Source organism: Coenobita brevimanus, chromosome 55 (assembly GCF_032717465.1).
Source record: "Coenobita brevimanus isolate Jiangsu-jjx chromosome 55, ASM3271746v2, whole genome shotgun sequence".
NCBI lineage: Eukaryota > Metazoa > Arthropoda > Malacostraca > Decapoda > Coenobitidae > Coenobita > Coenobita brevimanus.
Genome location: NC_137008.1, coordinates 34218581 through 34242058, shown reverse-complemented (window position 1 = coordinate 34242058; position 23478 = coordinate 34218581). Strand labels below are relative to the sequence as shown.

The 23478-nt window shown below is 41.6% G+C and overlaps 1 protein-coding gene across 1 annotated transcript in view; it reads left to right on the top strand.

Moving 5' to 3' along the window:
* Positions 1-23478, top strand: part of HUWE1 (HECT, UBA and WWE domain containing E3 ubiquitin protein ligase 1) — a 1134422-nt gene that overhangs the window by 119195 nt on the left and 991749 nt on the right. The window contains exon 14 of the mRNA XM_080273518.1: positions 8662-8756. Coding sequence (XP_080129644.1) covers positions 8662-8756 — 95 coding nt within the window. The remainder of the gene's footprint in view (positions 1-8661; positions 8757-23478) is intronic.

The window sequence follows — 23478 nt, the reverse complement described above, 5'->3', positions numbered from 1 at the left end:
GATGTGTCATGTCTCCATGGTTGTTCAATCTGTACATAGATGGGGTAATAAAAGAGGTACAAGGTAGGGTAGTGGATGTTGGAGTGGCCCTGGTGAGAGAGGATAGTGTTTGGAAACACCCTGTACTGTTGTTTGCAGATGATACTGTGTTGTTGAGTGAAGATGAAGGGGAGCTGCAAGGCTTGGTGGATGAGTTTGGAAGTGTGTGTAAGAAACGGAATCTAAAGGTGAATGTAGGGAAGAGTAAAGTGATGGTCTTTGAGAGAGGTGAAATCAGTGAATGTACAGCGAGGTTGGATGATGAGGAACTGGAAAATGTGAGTACGTTTAAGTACTTGGGTAGTGTGATGAGTAAGGATGGAGGTTTGGAGGGTGAAGTGCTTGAAAGGGTACAGCAGGGAAGAAAGGTTGCTGGTTCTTTGAAAGCAGTGATAAGAAACAGGGAAGTGAGCATGGAAGTGAAAAAGTTACTACATGACACTATTGTGATACCAACTCTTAACGTACGGAAGTGAAGCTTGGACGTTGTTGGAAGGACACAAGTCAAGAGTGAGAACAGTGGAAATGAGTTATTTAAGAGGAGCCTGGGAAGTCACATGGAGAGACAGGCTGACAAATGAGGATATAAAGGAGTGTTGTGGTGTTGATGTGGATGTGATAGGAAGCGTTATGAGGAACACACTGAGGTGGTTTGGCCATGTGGAGAGGATGGAGGGTGAAAGACTGACAAAGAGAGTGTATGTGAGTGAGGTGGAGGGGGGAAGAGGGAGGGGGAGGCCGAGGATGAGATGGAGGGATGGGGTGGAGAGGTATATGAGAGAGGGGGGGTGTGAGTTGGAGGCGGGGCAGTGAAATGGCGGGGGACGGAGCGACTTGGAGGCGATTTGTTTTTGGCCACCCCAAACGGGATTGAGGCATCTGGCAATATATATATATCTATCTAGGGTCACATGTTGCTGTGGATGGAAGAATAGATGCAGAAGTGAAGTTTAGAATAAATGAAGGAGGAAAGGTGCTGGGAGGAATGAAAAAAGTGTTTAAATGTCGTTCGCTTAGAATGGATGTAAAGAGAAGGCTGTATGAGGGTGTTGTGGTACCGACTGCATTATATGGGGCTGAAACATGGAATATGGGTGTAGCAGAGAGGAAAAGTTTGAATGTAATGGAGATGAGGTGTCTGAGGAGTATGTGTGGAGTGACGCGTATGGATCGGGTGCGAAATGATGAAGTGCAAAGGAGAACTGGAGTTGTTCGGGTGATGGCTGGTAGGGTTGAGCAGAGGGTGTTGCGATGGTTTGGGCATATGGAGAGAATGGATAATGAGCGATTGGTGAAAAAGATAACTAGATCTGATGTGAGAGGTGTAAGGCTGAGAGGAAGACCACGAATAGGATGGATGGACAATGTGAAGAGAGCGCTGGATGCGAGAGGGATGTCTGTTGAGCAAGGAAGAGTGGCTGTGCGTGACAGAAATAAATGGAGAGAAATTGTGAATAAATAAGTGATGACGCAGCCCTGAGGGGATATTCTCCCGCATTTGGTCTGATCAGCTAGTCAGGTCAGGTGCGGGTAAGGGGATGGGTCTGTTATGATGTGGCAGGGGTACCCCAGTTCTGCTGTCGGGCCCTGCTGCGGATGTCACTGATTGCATTGCGCAGTTGACCCTTGTGCGGTGAGGATCTGTCCGTTCTCCCCTTTGGGGCTAAGATGTGAATGAATGTGTTTGAATGGATGAGTAAATGGAGAGTGTGTCGTCCTGTCTTGGCTACCTCCCTTTCCTTGGGGGAAGCAGCCTGGGTATATATATATATATATATATATATATATATATATATATATATATAATGCAAATATCATAATTGGGATAATTATGGTATGGCAGACATTGATATGGGCTCTTATTTGTTTTTGTGTGGGGTATTCCTGTCTAGTTCGCACTCATTTATCAGCTGGTAGGTATTACCTATGCAGCTTCTCATATAGGGAAAAAAAGGATGTGGGGGCACCAAGAGTCTCTAGGCTTGTTATGCATATAAACAGACAGGTTTACTTGTGTGAATCAAATATTCATTCTAAGGTGTGTAGTGGAAGAGTTTCTAGAGAAGAAAGAGAAATTATGTTGCCTTCTTGGATATGGAGAAGGGGCATGACAGAATGTATAGCAAGGAATATGAAGGGGGGGGAAAAAAAAAAATGGAACAAATGGGAAGCTGTTGCATACCGTGATGAGTGTGTGTGAGGGCGCTGGGGGCTGCAATGTGTATGGATAATGAATTGAGTGAATTATTCTGTCTTAATGTTGGATTGAAACAGGGATGTATCATGTCTCCATGAATATTCAGCTTGTATATGGATGGATTTATAAAACTGATACAAAGTAGGACAGTGGATATTGGAGCGGCCATAATATGAGAGGGCAGTGTTTAGGAACTTCCCTTTCTGTTGTTTGCAGATTATACTGTGAAGTGAGGATGAAGGGAAACTGCGAGGATTGGTGAATGATGTTGGGAGAGTATGTAAAAAAAAGTCTAAAGGTGAATGTAAGGAAGAGTAGTTGTGGTCTTCGAGAAAGTTGAAGCCACTGAATGCACAGTGAGGCTAGTTAGTGCGGAAATGGAAAATATGGGTGCATTACTTGGGTAGTGTGATGAATTAGGATGGAATTGTGGAGGATGAAGTGCTTGAAAGGGTACAGGAGGGAAGAAAAGTTGCTGGTTCATTGAAAGCACTGATAAGAAATAGGAAAGTGAGCATGGAACGAAAAAAAGTTGTTGCGTGACAGTATTGTGATCCTCACTCTTATATATTGAAGCAAAGGCTTGGACATTGTTGGAAGGACACAAATAAAAAGTGAGAGCAGTGAAAGTGAGTTGTTTGAGAGGAGCATGTGGAGTTACAAGGAGAGAGAGAGAGAGTGACAAAAGAGGAAGAGAAGGAACATTATGGTGTGGATGTGATAGAAAATGTTGAGAGAGATACGTTGAGGTGGTTTGGCTGTGTGTAGAGGATGTAGGGTAATAGACTAACAAGGAATTTATGTGAGTGAGGGGGAGAGGGAAGAGGAAGACCAAGGATGAGATGGAAGGATGAAATGGAGAAGTTTTTGAGAGAGGGAAATGTGAATTGGGGAGAGGGCAGCAAAATGGCATGGGGCAGGGTGACATGGAGGGGTTTTGTTTGTGGCCACCTCTTACAGACAGACTAAGGTGTCTGGCTATAGATGGATAGATAGATAGCACCTTTTATTGAAAATTCGTGTAGTGGAAAGGCCAGTTTTTGGCATGGAGGATATCTTCTCCCCTCTCCTTCCCCTTTTTCTAGCTATGTGAGGGTTACATGTATTTTGCACATTGAAATCAAAACATCATTCGCATACTCAGTGCAGAGATGCCTTATGGTCTTTAAACTGAGTGACAAGCCAAGTGGTTTCCTGTACTCAGGAAACCATTTACTACGCTGGGTGGCAACCATATAACAAGGGTTTTTGGCAGGATTAAGTGTCCCCCAGGTTCCCCTAGCCAAAATCACTTAATCATGAATCTTTCAGAGAGCCTCGGGGGGCCCAATACCTGCCCAGGGTCCCAACCAAATGGGCAGATTCGCATGGCTGTGTCCAGTGTGAGAGGTGTGAATGAGGAGAGCAAGAGGGTGGAAGTGGTGAATGTGTTCAAGAGTGCGAGATATGCTGTGATGGCATTGTGTGAAACAAGATGAAAGTGTGTGAAGTGGAGGAGCAGGTGGATGTGAAATATGTAAGGTTGGGCAGGAATGGGTGAGGAAGATGCAAGGAAGGAGTTGTTTTGTTGATGAACAGGTTGTGGCAGAGTGAAATGAGAGATTACAAATGTGTCAGCTCGAATTGTATGTATATGAAGTTCAAGTTTGAGAAGGTGAAAGTGGTGGTGATTGTAGTGCAATGCACTGTTTGAGGACTGGCGTGAGAGAGAGAGAGAGACAGATTTCAGGATGAGCTGGATGAAGGAGTGGGAAAAATGCCCAGGAGATATAAAGTGATTGTAATGGGGGATATGAATGGAAGGGTAGGCACTGGTACTGAGGATAATATAATGGGTTGTAATGGAGTACCAGGAGAAAATGATAATGGGAAGTGACTGAAGCATATGTCAGGAAATGAGGTTGTGCATTTGTAACTTGCATTTCAGACACAAAGATGCACATAAATACACATGGTATAGAGGGAACAGGGATTGTGTTGAAAAGAGTGTGATTGATTACACGCTTATAGAGAGATCGATGCTGGGAGTGGTTGCTGATACAAAGGCCTTGAGAGAATGACGTGCAGGCCTGTCAGATCAAATGATTATGGTATGCAAGATCAAGCTGAAAGGAGTGAGGTGGATCAGGACAGAGAGGAGCAGTCAGGGAGAAAAACTGAAAGTCAAGAAGCTGAGGATGAAAGAAATGGCTGATGAATACAGGACCAAAGTAGGGGAGGAGTTAGAATCAGCGCATTAGAATGAAATGGATCTGGACAGCCTGTGGAATGCATATGGGGATTGCTTAGTTAGGAATGCTGAAGTGGTGTGTGGTGTGGCAAGAGTAACAACAAAGAAGAAAGGTACGGCATGGTGGGATGAAGAGGTTAAGAGAGCAGTGGAGGAAAGAGGAAGAACTGGCAAGAGTTGTTACAGGACAGGGGTTCAATTGAAAAAAGAACTGGATATATTTAGAGGAAGAAGCACGTAAAGAGACAAGTAAAGAGGCTAAAGGAGGAGGTAAATGATGATCTAAGAAGAAAAATGAATGCCAACTACTCAGAAAATAGGAAGTTATTCTGGAAAGAGGTGCAGAAATGTAGAAGTGACAGTGGAAAGATTATTAACCCATGCAGATGAAGTAAGGACCAGATGGAAAGAATATTTTGAAAGCCTGATGACTGGGAATAGAGAGAGCAGAGCCACTGTAAGTATGATTGGTTTAGGGGGAGTGCAGAGAAGGAATGCAGTGCCAGGAAACGTGTCAGTTGCGTGGGTGAAGAACACTGTGAAGCGGCTGTAAAATGGGAAAGCAACTGGGGATGATGAGGTGTATTCAGAGATGATTGAGTGTAATGGAGAGAGCTGAATGAAGTGCTTGTTAGAGATAAGTAAGAAGACATGGATGAGGGAAACTGTGCCAGCAAAGTGGGAAAAAGGCTGTGATTGTACCCCTGTACAAAGAGAAAGGTGAGCAATGTGAGTGCAAGAATTATCATGGCATAAGTTTATTGAGTGTGGTTGGGAAGATATATGGAAGAATTATTATAGAGAAAGTAAGAGAGATATCAGAAGTCCTAGTGAGTGATGAACAGAGTGCCTTCAGGAGTGGCAGAGGATGTGTGGATCATATATTTGCAGTAAGAGACAGTGGATTAGGCTTGTGAGTTTTTATGATGGCAATGGAGCTTGTGTAAGGGTTAATGGGCATCTAAGTGAATGGTTCACGATCAGTGTGGGCGTGCGACAAGGTTGTGTGATCTCCCCATGGTTGTTCAATGTATATATGGATGGGATGATGAGAGACGTAAAAACACAAGTAATGGAGAGGGGGATGGCATTGGTAGTGAATGGTGATGGATGGAATATCTCAAATTTGTTGTATGCTGATGATGCAGGACTGTACTACCTGCAAGTACCGGACAAGAACTTGGTAGACTAGTGCAGAGTTTTGCTTATGTCTGTGAGTGTCGTGCCTTGAGAGTAAATGTAGAAAAGAGTAAAGTGATGGTTATTCAGAGAGAAAGTGACTCCCAGTGTGATGTCACAGTGAATGGAGAGAGACTGGAATTGGTGACAGTTTAAATACCTGGGTTCAGCGACAGAAAAGAGAGGAAAATGTACAAAAGAAGTTGAAAGTAGAGTGACACAAGGAAGAAAAGTAACTGGTGCAATGAAAGCCTTGATAAGAAACAGAGGCTTGAGTGTTGCAGCTGCACTAGGCTTATATGAATGAGTTTTTGTGCCAGCTTCAACATCTGGATGTGAGACATTGGTGTGGCATGAAAATGAAAATTGAAGAGTGAGAGCATTGGAGACTGGACTGCTGAGGAATGTATTTGGAGTACATAGAGTTGATAAGATACAAAATAATGTGATTCATAAAAGATGTGGTGAGGAAGTCTGTGGTCACCAGAATCGAAGAGATACTTAGATGGTATGGTCATGTGGAGAGATTGGATAACAACAGATTGGTGAAGAAATATATCTGAGCGAATTTGATGGAGGGAGGAGGCAAGGTAGGCCAAGAAGAAGGTGGAAGGATATCGTTAATGAGTGTGTGTGAGGAAGAGAGGTTTGGCAGTCGGTGAGGCTAGGGGGCCGACGAGAATGAGCTGGCTGGATGAATATTGTGAGGAGAAGTGTGTGATCAGGGATTTAACATCCCATTTTAATGTGACAGCATCTGGATTGACACATGTTTATGTAAAGCTGCAGAACGTGGTGAATGTTTTTGGCGTATCAGATAGAGCCAGGATTCCCGGGGCTTGAATGGTGAGGGAATGAAAGCATGGCCCATTAGACTGGGCCTATTTAGGCTGTCTGGACGTTGCTACTCCTGACCCTTCCTTAGGGTGGGAAAGGAGGTATGGATGATGATGATGATGAATGTAACCAAAACAAAGCTCAAGCCTGATGGGCAGAGTTTCCTTAGTGACTTTTAATCCCATGTTCCTCATTCTATCATACCTTGTTCACACAGTGATAGAAGGTAACCAGACGTGGGCCATTTAGGCATACTTTTTATGTTACGTTGGTTACATTTTTGTTTTTGTGTTACGCTAATTTAGTTGAGCTGACCATCAGCTCAGATTGAGTTATGGGTGAATCATGCAGTGAAATCACAGGTTTTAGGCAAATGTACTTTAGGAGGAGATGCTGTGAAAACTTGTAATGAAAGGGACTGTACTAACATGCATTCTCCATTCTCAGTAAAATATTTTCTCTCTTCCCATAACATAAGTAAGCAAAAGTTTTTCTTTCCAAATAAATCTTAATACAAGAAAGAAGTTAGCTTAATGAGAGCCTTTTTATTTATTTATTATTATTTTATTTATTTATTTATTTTTTTTTTTTAATGTAGTCCGTCATTTGTCGCGAATTTTGCCATGTGGAGGAAATTGCTGATAATCATTCTTGTATGTTCCTTCCTTTATCATCCGTTGACTGTGGATAACAATGTAATTCATGTCAGAAGTATACTCTGTAAATATCAGGTCTTTAGTAATCATCATAAGATAAACCAGGGTGCATATTTAGAATTGGCATTAAATAAGTTACCCAGGTTTTTTCACTTTTGTACAGGCTAATTGCCAGGTATAATACTTTTTTTTCTTTCTTTCTTTTTTAGTAGGAAATATTGGTACCACCATATTTGGAAAAAAAAAAATAATAAGTTGCCATGAATTTCAAATGCTGGGTAGAGATTTTGTATATGGGATGCATAGCAAATCCATCATTGTCCATCAGGGTTGAATGTGGCATACATATAAGTATAAAGGAGTTGCATTTACCCAAGAATTGGGGATGCAGTGAAAGTATAAGAGGTTATTTTATGAGAGGTGAAGTTAGTGAATGTACAGTGAGGTTGGATGGTGAGGAAATGGAAAATGTGAGTACATTGAAGTACTTGAGGAGTGTGATGAGTAAGGATGGAAGTTTGGAGGGTGAAGTGCTTGAAAGGGTACAACAAGGAAGAAAGGTTGCTGGTTCCTTGAAAGCAGTGATAAGAAACAGAGAAGTGAGCATGGAAGCGAAAAAGTTACTACATGACAGTATTGTGATACCAACTCCAATGTATGGAAGTGAAGCTTGGACGTTGTTGGAAGGACACAAGTCAAGAGTGAGAGCAGTGGAAATGAGTTATTTAAGAGGAGCCTGTGGAGTCACATGGAGAGACAGGCTAACAAATGAGGATATAAAGGAGCATTGTAGTGTGGATGTGGATGTGATAGGAAGCATTATGAGAAACACACTGAGGTAGTTTGGCCATGTGGAGAGGATGGAGGGTGAGAGACTGATGTGGAGAGTGTATGTGAGTGAGGTGGAGGGGGGGGGAGAGAGGGGGAGGCCGAGGATGAGATGGAGGGATGGAGTTCAGAGATATATGAGAGAGAGGGTTGTGAGTTGGGAGAATGGCAGTGAAATGGCAGGGGACACGGTGACGTGGAGGCAATTTGTTTGTGGCCACCCCGTATGGGATTAAGGCGTCGGGCAGTAGATAGATAGATGGAGAATACTAATCTTTCACTGTGCTCCATGTTCAGTTTGTTTTGTGCTTTTTTTTATTTAAATCTATAACAGAGAGTGTATAGATAAACTTTAGGTGAAGTGATTGGGGAGAAAAATGAATGAAACTGGTGAAGTGATTGAGGAGAAAAATGAATGAAACTTGACCAGTGGCATGTTTGTGGAACAATGTTTGAGAGAGGAGACTGTTGAGAGGACGATATGGAGGTTTATCTGATTGTTTGTGGAATGCAACGAGAAATTAAGAGGAGCTTGGAGGATAAGAGAGAAGCAGAGTATATAGAAGGCAACATTGAAAGTGAAGCTGGCAAGGAATTTAATGCTAGATGAATATGAGCTTAAGTAGTGGAAGAGTTTAAGATGAATAATATAGTTGCTTTGCTTGTGTAATATCTTTTATTGTGTACATACACAGTTACTGGAGGAGATGTGCCTGTTGGGTAGTGATACCCATTACTTCTGTTGGAAAACTCCACCCAAGCATGAAGCCTCTCCAGCACCAGTTACCAGGTAATCATTGTGACACATTAAACCATCACTCTAATGGACCTGCTTATACCAGACATTGGAAATAAATGACCCCTTGTCCCTGCCAGACAACTTATGGTATATACCAAACCAAGGTCTGGTATAGGGAGTGCATCCAGCAACCAACTGGACGTATTTGTTAAACAGTGAACCCAGGCCTCTCGTCGTTTTTTTTTCCAGCTGACGTAAATCTCGGCAATTGACATCCATCCGCCACAGTTAGCAATCGTAAACATTACCACTCGCCTTCAGACAGTACTGCCGTCGACACCTCTCTACACTGTACTTAATTCTGTATGATCCTTGCTGATTTTGGTATTTTGTGTATACACATAATTATCACGTGTCTTCAGTGCCACTTACCTAGTCAAAATAGTACAGTAAATATGTGTGGATTCTTGATCTCATATAATATTTCAAGAGGACAACATGTCCTGTCATTCCACTCCAGCCGACAGCATTGTTTCCTTGGTGAGAGCAGCTAATGCTACAACCAATCAGGCCTGGGGGGGGGGGGGAAATGACTACTGCATGCATCCCGTCACATCGTGGTGGATACTGAACCAATGGGCAACGGTTAAAATTTTCACGATCTACTGGGCATGGAGTTGCCACATATTAAAATATTGGCATATTAAAAATTAGCTGGGGGCCTTTAAAGCAATAATAAAACAACAGTTATTAATAAAACATATAATTATATTGTACACTCTTATGGTTGTGAGGGGAGGGAGGGGCTTTGGGAGAGAATGGTAAGAGTGGAGGTTGGAGGAGGAGTGGAGAGAAGGGTGGGAGGCAGGGAGTTGGGTGTCGCTCATTTCCCGCCAATAGTGGAATACGGTATATTTCCACATATTGCACAGGCACTAACTTTGGCGGCCAGTTTTTCTTTTGTTTGTATTTACCACTATTAATATCAAATGAAATCCATAGTCATCTCATTCATGAAAGATGATGCAGTAAGCTCCTCTGGATGACCGAAAAAGCGAGTCTCGTCACGGAGATGTTTATGCATCAGATTTTTTAAATCGTTTGTTTTCCTTGCATTAAAGCTTGATAAACATTTTTTTTTGTCTAGATTGCTCCAACACGTATTCATAACCAACATGAGGGAGTGAAAATCCTTGGAATGTGCTTGTGCTTGGAAGGATTTGTAGGGAAATAAAGAGATTCTGTATTTCCTTCCCAGCTTAGGTGGTTGATGATGATTGCCAACATTTACGTCAGCTGGGAAAAAAACAACTATAGTATGTCCATTTCTTTTCATTATCACCTATTGAAATGAGGACCATCACTAGTTTTGTATTACTTTTTGATCTATAGTATATCAAGGAACACGTGCCAAACCCATACAGTAGTGATTTATTGACATCTTCACATCCCCTATGTGGGGTCCCTACTGGACCAATATTCGTATAGCATATAGTGATCCTAGGTCCGGTACAGTGGGTACTCATGAGATGTGTACAGTGTACCATTGGATATATTGTCGCCCTTTTCTCACTATTACTGCATTATAATGAGGTCTTTAAAAAAAAAAAAAAATGCTGGCATGTTTCTGTGCATTGTGCGTGCGTGCGTGCATGCATGTGTGTGTGTGTGTGTTTGTGTGTGTGTGTTTGTGTGTGTGTTGTGTGTGTGTTCTTGTATATTAAAAGAAATGAATCAAGCTTGTACTCGCCTGTGTATTAAATCACTTTTATCATACATATGGTTAAATGTATGAATAGTTTTGGCACTTTCATTTGGTAGTGCATTTCACTGATAAATTGTCTTGTTTGGGAAACTAAGTTTCCTTACATCTTTATCACCTCTCATTTAATGCAGTTTTTGCAGTGCCTGTTGCTGATGCCTCCCCGTAGGTTGTATACTCATTGATGTCTATTTTCTCTTCCCCTGAGATGCATTTACATAGTGTAATCATGTCTCCTCTTTTCCTTCTCTCTTTTGGTAGGTTCAGGTTTTCTAGTCTGTCTTCATACCCTAGATCCTTTAACCCCTAAAACATGGGGCGTCGCATTTGCGACGCTCGCCGAAAAGGACATGACGGTGGATCGTCGCGTTTGCGATTCGAGTTAATTTTGAATAAACGCGGGCAAGGATGTTCCAGCTGGTATTGTCTATCAGTACCACCACCCTTTAGCTACAATTAGCATACTTTACCTTTGTACTACTGACCTCCGTTGTTGCCAAGTATCGCGTTTTTCCCCCCTCCCCCCCCCACCATGGCCCAGCCAGCCTGGCTGTGATACATGGCAGCGCTCTGCCTGCTCAGAACTGTAAATCTGCGCTCTCCTCTCACAAGCAGTTTATGCTAATGGGAAATGCTTGTTTCCCCAGTTGTCACACTAGCTTTTTTTCGCGTGGTTTGCCCCTGTTTAGCGTCAGTTTACTGCAGGCTTTCAAAGTGACATTATGGCGAGTTCTAGCTCTTCCGAGTCAGTGCGAATGGCCGACAGGAACGAGAATAAAGTGACGGGCGTAAGGCAGAATAAAAAGCGCGCTGTGGTGATCTTTTGGGAAGTAATATGATTGAAAATAATGTAGTATACGTGTTTTTAGCTGTGAAAATGGAAATGTTTGTTGAGTGACGGGAAGACCGCCGCCATGCTGCATGTCGGCCGTACGCTTCGTTGATTTTAGCCTTATTTTCAGTGCTTATTGTACAAATACGGATTCCAAACTACCTGTACGTTGTAGTATAAAGTTTACTGTGACAGAATGAGGCTGTGGTAGAGGGGAAACCGGGTTGCTGGAGGTGTGAAAGTGAAGATTTTGTTACCCAACTTTGCAAGTCTCCACAAGTCGTTGGGTAGTCCACGAAGGCTCAACACCTGTCTCTGGAGAAAGCTGAATGTAAGTACTATCTGCCATACCAAGTATAATGTTCTAGGGTTAATCTCTGATTTTTGGCTAATATTTTCCTACAGGTACTCAGACTGCGATACAACACCGCCACTGGGGGGGGGGGGAGTCAGCTGTCCATTGGCCGCGCATTAGGGGTTAAGCTTGGTACCTATCGTGTAGTGGCCCTTTGTACTTTTTCAGTCTTATCTATGTGTTTTTGAGATGAGGATTCTAGACCACTGATGCATATTCCAGGGTTGGTCTGATGAATAATGTTATTATCTTTCTCAGCATGTCTTCATATATGTATGTTAATACTGTTTTCATATTAGCAAGCAGTCTGTGCATGTTCCATACCGTCTCATATATTGATGTGGTCAGCCGAAATTAGTCTGTTACTGATAATCAGTCCTAGGCCCTTCTCCTTTTCTGATATGTGTAGGGTTGAGCTTCCTAATTATAATCCCAATCTGGTCTTTTTCCACTTTTACCAAACATAATGACATGGTATTTGTTCACACTGAATTCCATTTGCCATCTATTGCTCCATTCTTGAAGCTTATTTAATTCTTCTTGTAGCTCTCTGCAAGAGTGTGTTTTTTTAATTCTCCTTTGTATTTTTGCATCATCGGCAAACATATTTAGATAGCGTCCATTTACAGTGTTCCTGTCTGTGTCATGTATACATACTAAAAACATAGTTGGTGCCAGCACTGAGTCCTGTGGATCTCCGCTATTCACTTCCTTCCATGATGAGTAATTACCCCTTAGTACTGTTGTTATTTCCCCTTTTCTGAGAAAATCCTGCATCCAACAGAACAGATTACCATGGATTCCTCCTTGACAGTACAGTTTCCATAAAAGTCTTTTATACTATACTTTGTCATATGCGTTCTTGAAATCTAAGTAGATACCATCGACTCATCCTTCTCTTTTCTGTAGTGTTTCTGCAACTCTGTCATAGTAGCTTAATGATTCATAACACATGATTTTCCTTTTCTAAAACCAAACTTCCTTTCTGTTATTGTATCATTCTAGATGGTTTACCCAAACTTTTCTTATCAGCTTTTCCCAGTACCTTACAACACTGGTCAGAGATACTGGTCTATAGTTGAGTGGATTCTCTCTGTTTAGTACTTTCTTCAATAGGGTAACAATGTTTGCTTTCTTCCAAATATCAGGCAGTTTACCTTGGCTTAAGGATTCCCTGAATATCAGATTTAATGGTCTGCTTAACTTTTCTGCACTTTAATGTAGCACCCAACCTGGAATTTTGTCAGGACCATTTGCTTTTCCTTTGTCTGATTTACTCAGCTGTTCTTGTACATCTTGTTCCAATACACTCAACCCTCAGCTATCACAGGTTCAGCTATAGCATATCTCGCTATCACGCCTCTATAAAAAACTACCCAAATACCTTTATCATGCACTAAATGCCTGCTATCGCGCACCGCAAATGTTCAAAATTTTCAAAAAGGCCAGGCTCCAGTGCTCCACCCAGCCAACAAAAGCTTCACTGTGTGATTGGTCATGTGACGTCAGTGCCAGCCGAGCGCTGATTGGCCGCCCGACCAAGTCTCCTGCCCGCCAAACCATTCAAGTGCACGCCCTCAGACCGTGAATTGAGAACAATAACATTTTTAATGATATGACCATGGCCAGCGTACCCCCATAATGCTGTGGCACCTGGTAGGGAAATAAAGAAGAGGAAGAACCTAAGTTATGCAGATAAACTGGAAATGTGAAACTTATAGAGAATGGTGAGACCAAGCGAAATGTGGGGAAGAAATATAACATCAGTGAATCAACTGTGAGGGTTATTTATAAGAATCGTGATCACATCATAAAACATGCTCACTTTTAGACTATTATATATAAATATGTGGTACAAAAAAGGTATCTTAGGGGTAAATATTGAGGTCATGGCACCATTTAGAATTATTACCATAAGTTCTTCAATTTGGCTATCATGGTTTCTGCTATAGCACAGCCATAGCGGGACCAGTTGGGAGTGATAGCCGAGGGTTGAGTGTATTCTTATATCTGGTAATATTTGTGAGCATGCATGTTCTTTCTCATGTCTCTCAAAATTACCTTCTTCTATAAAAAGTGAATGGAAATTTTTGTTAAGAACTTGACAAATATCTCTTTTTTGGATATAAGTTATCCCCTCATCTGTGATGGACTGCATTTTATATGCAACTTGTTTTGCTTTGGATGTGGCTGTGAAAAAGCTTTGGTTGATCACTACTTTTATTTATAATGTCTTCCTCAAACTGCCTTTGAGCTTCTCTCCTTATCCTTGTATAATAATTTCTTGCCTGTTTATAGTTGTTAGCCTATATGCCCTCTCACTGTTGTGATCCGTATCTATTCCACAGCAAGTCTCTCTTCTCTTATGATTTTTTACACTCTGTGTTAAACCACTTGTTTATCCTCATTTTTGTTTCATTGTGCTGAGGGATATAATTTTGGACTCCTTTTTCATATAATTCAAAGCATTTTCTATATTTAACATTTATATCTTGTCCTCTAAGCTCCTTTTTCCAATCTGTTTCTATGAGGCACTTCTTTTGGTCATGGTAGTTGCCCTTTTTGTAGTTTAGGCTATTTTTGTAACTTTCATTACTGCAAATAATATCACGTGCAATCCCGAAGTTGAAATTTAATACAACATGGTCGCTTTTGCCGAATGGAGGGTGATACATCGTGTTGTCGATATCCTTATCTTGCCTGGTAAATATAAGATCTAGTAACAAGTCCTCTTTTTCTGATGTGTTCCTTTACATGTGGTGTTAAGAAAAACTCCTGTACAAGATCTACAAGCTTTTGATCCTAACAGCTTTCATAGCTTAGTATACCTAGGGTATTCCAATTTATATATGTATTGAAATCTCCAGCTAACCCCTTCTTTACCGGAAATGTGTTTTGATGTACCCCCGTACATTGCCTGTAAACACCCGTGAGACACTGGAACCGCTACCGTTGTACGCTGTACACCTTCTAATGAATGGCAGCTTATGTGCCTCAGGGTAGCCCGGTAAGGCTGTTTCTGAGGACCTCGTATTAGAAACAGCTCTGTTTTTTGAGAATAAAGACTGTGACGAAGTTCTGACGAATTCTGACATCATAAGATACGTCATGACTGAGTTGCGGTGGCACCAGTGGCTTGCTCACCTATCTATGATGTAACCTCTTTTAGACCAATCATTATTTTATTGATAATTTCTACTATAGATATCATACTATATTTTCTGCTGGCATATGGCAAAATTTACATCCCTTGGCCTGCCTTAGAGAGTCAGTTACCACACACTTGACCACGAGAGAGGGTGTACAGGATATTTTTCTCTCATGGCGTCTCTGGCGGATTCCGATAGTGACGAGTTTATTCCTCGTGAGGATACTTATTTAGATGTATCAGATAATGGTGCAGAAGTGTCTGATGTGTCAGTAGATGACTGTGATCCTGAAAATGATAGCGAGGTTGATGTGAGAGAGGAAGAGGAGGAAATTAGTAGCGAGCTTAATGACGTCACACTCAGCAATAAGTGGGTCAGGGTCGTCATCACCGTCACGTGTGTCCACACACTTCATGCTCAGCTTACAAGTTAAATAAATAAGCCATCCATCTGTGCAGGACATTTTTTTCAAGCCAGTTTGTACAGTAGTTACCTGGGTAAAATACTTCAGCATTAGATTAGTAAACTTATACTGTATAATGATTTATTATATAATTTTTTATTACCAACATCGTGCTGGGGTTATGTGATCATCAGTATACAAACAAATCACAAAGAGTGAATAGTTTTGACGTGGTAAAAAATATACACTACCCATCACACCACGGGAAGGGGAGCTGTCATGTCGGTATGGGGGGTAAACGTAGTATTTACATTGGGGGGAGGGGTCGGTAAAGAAGGGGTTAATATAATTATTTCAGATTTCTCTTCCATTCTCTGTAGTAAAGCTCGTAAACTCTGAATTGTACATTCTGCCAGGTCTACATATTCACCTCTTTCCCATGTGTTTGTTTTTGGGTGGCATGTATAAATTTGCCACAATTATCACTTCAGATGTGTCTGTCATTAATGCAGTTAGTTCTGCTTGTGGTGGTATATCCAGTTGTATCTCTTTGACTTGTAGTGTTTTCTTTGTTAATATGAGAACTCCTCCTTTTTTCAGATTTCTCTCTCTTCTCCGTATATTGTAATCCTCAAGGCTTAGGGTGTCGTTTGATATCCTTGGGATTAATTTTGTTTCATCATCATCATTCGGACCTCCTTTCCCACCCTAGGGCAGGGTGAGGAGTAGCAATGTCCAGACAGCTCATATTTGCTCAGTCCAATGGGCCATGCTTCATTCACTCATCATTCAAGCCTCCGGAATCCTGGCTCTATCAGATACGCCAAAAACAGTTGCCACTTTCTGTAGCTTCACATAAACGTATCTAATAGAGTCAATCCGGACACTGCCACGTTAAAAAGGGGTGCCAAATCCCTGATCATGCACTGCTCCTCACAACATTCATCCAGCCAGTCTGATCTCTTGTCAGTTCCCTAGCCTCACCGACTTCTAAACATCTCTTCCTCACACACTTATCCGCCATATCTCTCTACCTTCTCCTTGGCTTACCTCGCCTCCTCCCTCCTACACTCAGATATACCCTTTTCACCACTCTGTTGTTATCCATTCTCTCCACATGACCATACCATCTCAGTACACTCTCTTTGACTCTGGTGTCCACTAACTTCCTGACTCCACATCTTTCACGAATCACATTATTTCGTATCCTATCCATGCTCTGTACTCCACATACATTCCTCAGCAGTCCCATTTCCACTGCTCTTACTTTTGACTCTTCATTTTCATGCCACAGCATAGTCTTACATCCCTATGTTAAAGTTGGCACTAACACTCCTTCATATAATCCTCGTGCTGCTGCAACACTCAAGCCTCTATCTCTTATCTTAGCCTTCATTGCACCAGCTACTTTTCTTCCTTGTGTCACTCTACGTTCAATTTCTTTTGCACATTTTCCTCTCCTTTCTATCTCTGTATCAAGGTATTTGAACTGTCACCAGTTCCAGTCTCTCTCCATTCACTGTAACATTCCACTAGGAGTCACCTTCTCTCTCAATAACCATCACTTTACCTTTTCTACATTTACTCTCAAGGCACGACACTCACAGACATCAGCAAAACTCTGCACTAGCCTACCAAGTTCTTGTCCGGTATTTGCAAGTAGTACAGTACTGCATCATCAACATACAACAGATTTGAGATATTCCATCCATAACAATTCATTACCAATGCCACCCCCCCCCCTCCATTACTCATGTTTTTACTTCTTTCATCACCCCATCCATATGTATATATTGAACAGCCATGGGGACATCACACAACCTTGTCGCACACCCACATCAATCATGAACCATTCACTTTTAGATGCCCATTAACCCTTACACATGTGTCACTACCATCATAAAAACTCTTGACGGCACCTAGCAGCTTACCATCTACACTGTACATGCACAAAACTTTCCACAATCCTTCTCTGTCTGGCTTGTCGTATGCTTTTTCCAGATCCATGAATGCCATAAACACCTTATGGTTCTTCTCACAAGCTTTCTCTACTGTCTGTCTCACTGCAAATATTTGATCCACGCATCCTTTGCCACTCCTGAAGCCAGTCTGTTCATCACTCACTAGGACTTCTGATATATTTCTTACTTTCTCTGTAATAATTCTTCCATATACCTTCCCAACCACACTCAATAAATTTATGCCACAATAATTTTTACTCTCACTTTGCTCACCTGTATTTTTGTACCGGTGTTCAATCACAGCATTTTCCACTTTGCTGGCACAGTTTCACTCATCCATGCTTTCTTACGTATCTCCAACAAGCACTTCATTCCACTCTCTCTGCTACACTTAATCATCTCTGGATACACCTTATCAACCCCAGCAGGGTTCCCATTTTTCAGCTGCTCAACAGCACTCTTCACCTGTGCGAGTGTCACGTCTCGTGGCACTACATTTCTTCTCTGTACACCCCCAAAACCAATCATGTTTACAGTGGCTCTGCTCTCTCTATTCCCATTCATCAGGCATTCAAAATATTCTTTCCATCTGGTTCATACTTCAACCCCAGGGGTTAATAATTTGCCACCTACATCCTTCACATCATCACAGTTCTTTCTGCTTTCACTTCTACATTTCCTCACCTCTTTCCAGAATAACTTCCTATTTTCTGAGTAGTTTGTATTCATTTTTCTTCCTAGAGGGAGGGGGAGGCCAAGTATGAGGTGGAGGGATGGAGTGGAGAGGTATATGAGAGAGGGGGGTGTAAGCTGGGAGCAGGGCAGTGAAATGGTGGGGGACAGGGCGACATGGAGGCAATTTGTTTGCGGCCATCCCTTATGGGATTAAGGCATCTGGCAATTGATAAATAGATAGGTTATCATTTACCTTCTTCTTTTTCCTTTTCACTAGTCTCTTTACATGCTTCTTGCTTGCAATATATTCAGTTTTTATTTCAACTGAACCCCTGTCCTGTAACCACTTTAGCCATTTCTTCCTCTTTTCCTCCATTGCTCTTCTAACCTCATCATTTCACCATGCTGTACCTTTCTTCTTTGTTGTTACTCCTGCCACACCACACGCTGCTTTAGCATTCCTAAATTAGTAGTCTCTATATGCATTCCACAGGCTCTCCAGATCCATTTCATTCCAATTCACTGATTCGAACGCCTCCTCTACTTTGGTCCTGTAATCATCTGCCCCCCCCCCTCCAGCTTCTCAGCTTTCAGTCTTTCTCCCTGACTGCTCCTCACTCTCCTGATCCACCTCACTCCTCTCAGCTTGATCTTGCATATTACAATCATATGATCTGACAGACCTCCACATCGTTCTCTCACGGCCCTCGTGTCGGCAACCTTCCCAGCATAGACCTCTCTACGAGCACATAATCAATCAGGCTTCTTTTAACATGATTCCCGTTTCCTCTATACCACGTATATGTATGTGCATCTTTGTGTTTGAAATATGGGTTACAAATGCACAACCTCCTCTCCTGATACATATCCTTTAGTCGCTTCCCATTATCATTTTCTCCTGGTACTCCATAACAACCCATTATGTTATCCTCAGTACCAGTGCCTACTCTTCCATTCATATCCCCCATTACGATGACTTTATAGCTCCTGGGCATTTCTCTCACTACTTCATCCAGCTCATCCCAAAACCTTTGTCTCACACTTCTGTCCTCACATGGTGCTTACACTACAGTCACTGCCACTTTCACCTTCTCTAACTTGAACTTAACATACATACACTTCGAACTGACACATTTGTAATCTCTCATTCCACTTTGCCACAGCTCATTCAACAAAGCAACTCCTTCCTTGCATCTTCCTTGCCCATTCTTGCCCGATATTACATATTTCACACCCTCCCACTTCTCCACTTGGGACCCTTTCATCTTCCTTTAACACAATGCCATCACGGCATATCTCGCACTCTTGAACACATTCACCATTTCCACCCTCTTGCTCTCCTTATTACACCTCACATTCCACATGGCTATGTGAATCTGCCCATTTGGTTGGGGCCCTGGACAGGTATTAGGCCCTCCGAGGCTCTCTGAAACAACTGCCATGATTAAGTGATTTTGGGTAGAGGAATCTGGGGGACATTTAACCCTGCCAAAAACCCCAGTTATATGGTTACCACCCAGCATATTAAATGGTTTCCTGGGTACAGGGAAACCATTTGACTTGTCACTGAGTGTAGAGATCTTATGGCATCTCTACATTGAGTGAGTGGATGATGGGTGCTGACATCCACCACAGTTAGGCAATTAATATGAGGTTCCATTACTTTGGTATAGTTTTTTTTGTCAAATTATTTGAGTTCCATTCCATCTACCTTTGAGTACATCAGCTTAATCATGTTTTTTACATATTTGACATTTGAGTATACTACCTTCCTTTTTCTTAGTCCCTGTTGGTTTTGTACCATTTTCTTATTTGTATTCCCACTACTTTGTAAAAAAAAATTCGACTCCTCACTTCCTCTGTTCTTTCCTCATTTTTTTGGTTTTGCTTCTTCTCTCATTTCCTTTATTGATGCCCATTCCTCGTGAGTTAGGCATTATTTTATCCATGCTTTTTTAAAGTCCCCCTTTCCTATGAGTTTATTAGCATTGTTTAATATTTCCTCTACAGTGTTCACACTTTGGATGGTTACTTTCAAGGGCCTTGACCTACTTCTCTCATAGTTCCCTAGCCTTTTGGTTCCTCTATCTCTTTATCACAGTTATCCTCTGATACTTCCTTCAAAATGTTCATTATATTTACCATCTCCTTTTTGTCTCTCAAGAATCTGTTTTCTATTTATTCATCATTTATACCAGTGATTAGATTCCTCTCTCTCTCTCTTTCTCCAGGAAAGAAGGGACCAAAGGGCAGGAGCCCACGAACCTTTCCTTCAAAAAAAAAAAAAAAAAAAAAAAAAAAAAAAAAGAGAGAGAGAGAGAGAGAGAGAGAGAGAACCAAATTCAAGATTTGTTAATGTATGCTGATTTTTTTTTACCAGTTTATTGGTAGTTTTGAAAGATTTCTTTCACTTCCTTTCTAATGCATTTTTCTTTTACCTCTGTTTCTAAATCTTTCCTTCCTTTCACCATTTCAGGATTCGTAGTTTGTACTTAATCTTTTCAGATTTTCAATTTTTTTCACCTTGGTTATCTTCTCTTTGATATCACTGCTTTGGTCTGTCGGACTGCTTGCAGCCTAATTGTCTCTGTATCATTTCTGAACTCTTCCACAATACTCTCATGATTGACAGTTGTACTCATCATTTCACCAGTCTTCTTTCTTGTGAAAGAAAGCTCGTCTGTTGTTGTGTCATTTTTGTTTAATTCCTTTACTAATTTTTCATTTTCTTCCTTCTGCTTGTTTAATTCCTTCTTAATTTCGTCTGTTTCCATTTGAAAAGTTTTCTCCAGTTTATTCACTTTCTCCACTAATTTTTTAGGGTTTCATTTCAGGTAGGGGAGAAGATGAGAGAGAGAAGAGAGAGGTATATGTGAGCAGGAGAAGGGAGGTTAAGAGACTGGTGAAGGAGAGTAAAAAGAAAGTGGATGAAGAGTTTGGGAGGAATCTGAGTGTGAAATGGAGGGAGAGTAAGAAATTGTTTTGGAAGGCGGTAAAGAAAGTAAGGCAGTGTGAAAGGGGAAATAGTAGGGGAGTGAAAGATAGGAATAATAGATTGTTGGTGGAGAAGAGAGAGAAACTGAGGAGATGGAAGGAGCACTTTGAGGATTTGTTGAATGTAGAGAGTGAGAGCAGTGTGAGTATAAGTGGTTGGGGAATGGCTGGGAGAAGAAGAGATGAGAGGAGGGAGGAAGAGATCAGTAGGGCGGAAGTAGTGGAAGCGATGAAGATTAAGTTAGGAAAGGCCCCAGGAATTGATGGAGTGTGTGGTGAAATGCTTAGGTATGGGGGTGAGATTGTTGTGGAGTGGATATGGAAGTTGTGTAGTTTAGCTTGGGAAGAGGGAAGGGTTCCAGAGGACTGGAAATCAGGTATAATTGTTCCTTTATACGAAGGAAAAGGGGAGAGACAAGTATGTGGTAACCATAGGGGTATTTGCCTACTTAGTGTGACTGGTAAAATATATGGTAGAATACTCATTGATAGGGTTAGGCATATGACAGAGGAGCTAGTTGGAGAAGAACAAGGGGGATTTAGAAAGGGAAAAGGGTGTGTAGATCAGATATTTGTTCTAAGATGTTTATTGGAGAAGTATCTAGAGAAGGGAAGGAAAGTGTATGCAGCCTTGATGGACTTGGAGAAAGCTTATGACAGAATAGATAGGCAAGGTATGTGGAAGGTATTAAGAATATATGGAGTGGAGGGGAAATTATTGAGTGCTGTGAAGAGTATGTACGAGGGAGCTAGGGCTACTGTGCGAGTGGATGGTGAGCTGAGTGAGTCCTTTGATCTCAATGTGGAACTGAAACAGGGTTGTGTGATGTCTCCATGGCTGTTTAATATATACATGGATGGGTTGTAAAGGAGGTGCAGGGTAGGGCAGTGGATGTGCGGGTGGCTGTAATGAATGAGGGTGAGATTTGGAAGCTTCCGGTGTTGCTGTTTGCTGATGATACTGTACTGTTGAGTGAAGATGAATGGGAGTTGCAAGGTTTGGTGAATGAATTTGGGACAGTGTGTAGGAGGAGGAATCTGAAAGTTAATGTAAACAAAAGTAAAGTTATGGTGTTTGAGAGGAATGAAGTCACAGAGTGTGCAGTGAGGTTGGATGGTGAGGATATGGAGAATGTGAGTGCATTCAAGTACTTGGGTAGTGTGATGAGTAAGGATGGAACTTTGGGGGATGAAGTGCTTGAAAGGGTACAGCAGGGAAGGATGGTTGTTGGCAAACTGAAAGCAGTGATGAGAAATAGGGAGGTGAGTATGGAAGTTAAGAAGTCACTGCATGATAGTATTGTGATCCCGACCCTGACGTATGGAAGCGAGGCATGGACCTTGCAAGAGGGGAACAAGTCAAGAGTGAGAGCAGTGGAAATGAGTTACTTGAGAGGAGCATGTGGAGTGACGTGGAGGGACTGGATGACGAATGAAGAAGTGAAGGAACGTTGTGAGGTGGATGTGGATGTGGTTGAGAAGATTAGGAGAAATACACTGAGGTGGTTTGGACATGTGAAGAGAATGGAGAATGAAAGACTGACTAAGAGGGTGTATGCAGGTGAGGTGGAGGGAGGGAGATGGAGAGGTAGACCGAGGATGAGGTGGAGGGATGGAGTTGAGAGGTATATGAGGGAGGGGGGGTGAGTTGGGGGGAGGGTAGTCAAATGGTGGGTGACAGAGCCACTTGGAGGCGTTTTGTCTGCGGCCACCCTTTGCGGGATTAAGTCGTCGGGCTATAGATAGATAGATAGATAGATAGATTTCAGCCACTTCTGGGTAGAAATCATCATCCTGTTTTCTACCTTTATTCCTTCTAACTCCTTCCATATTCACTTTACTAAAGATGGTGCTCATCTTTGCAGAAAGATCATTCTTACTTCGAAAGATAACTTTTACGTACAAATTTGCATCTCCATGCTGCTTGCCTGGTGATAATGATGATCATGACGACACCCAGCTGTTGTTTACTTTTTATCAGTGGATTCCTTTGCATGCACTGACCTCGAACGTATTCTGTTATTTGAACAACACTTTTTTGCTTATGCTTTCTGTACTATAGTCTAACATCACTTAATTTAGCCTAGTACAGAGCTTGTCTCCTATTAGGTGTGGCCATTAATCGGAGTGACCTGAAGCACGTCCTCTTTCCCTCGCGGCAATGGTGTGTGTGTGTGTGTGTTTATTTACCTAGTTTTGTTATTCAGGAAATGAGGGCTGCCCATAGTAACGATGCTAAGTGCCAAATATAAAAAAATGCAGGCAGTCGCGTTTAAAGTTTGGTGACTTTTAACTCTTTAGATTTTTTTTGCTATTAATGGCAGTCGTCGTATTTGGTCACAGTGTAGTTTAAGGTGTCTACTTTTAAATAATAATGTGAAAATCAAGTTTGTAAAAATGGTTATGAATATACATGATGTTTAATATGTCAGGTTTTCAAAATTAGTGCCAAACTTTTAGAGCAATTTGCCACACCAAATAATAGTAAAATAGCATGGTATAGTTACTGTTGTTGTTGTTTACTTATTGTAATGGCATATAATTTCCACCTGATTACTGATTGGTAAATAGATATAAAACTGATGATAATTATAGAGACTGTTACCTGGAAAAGTTATAAGCATAATACTACAGTACAACCA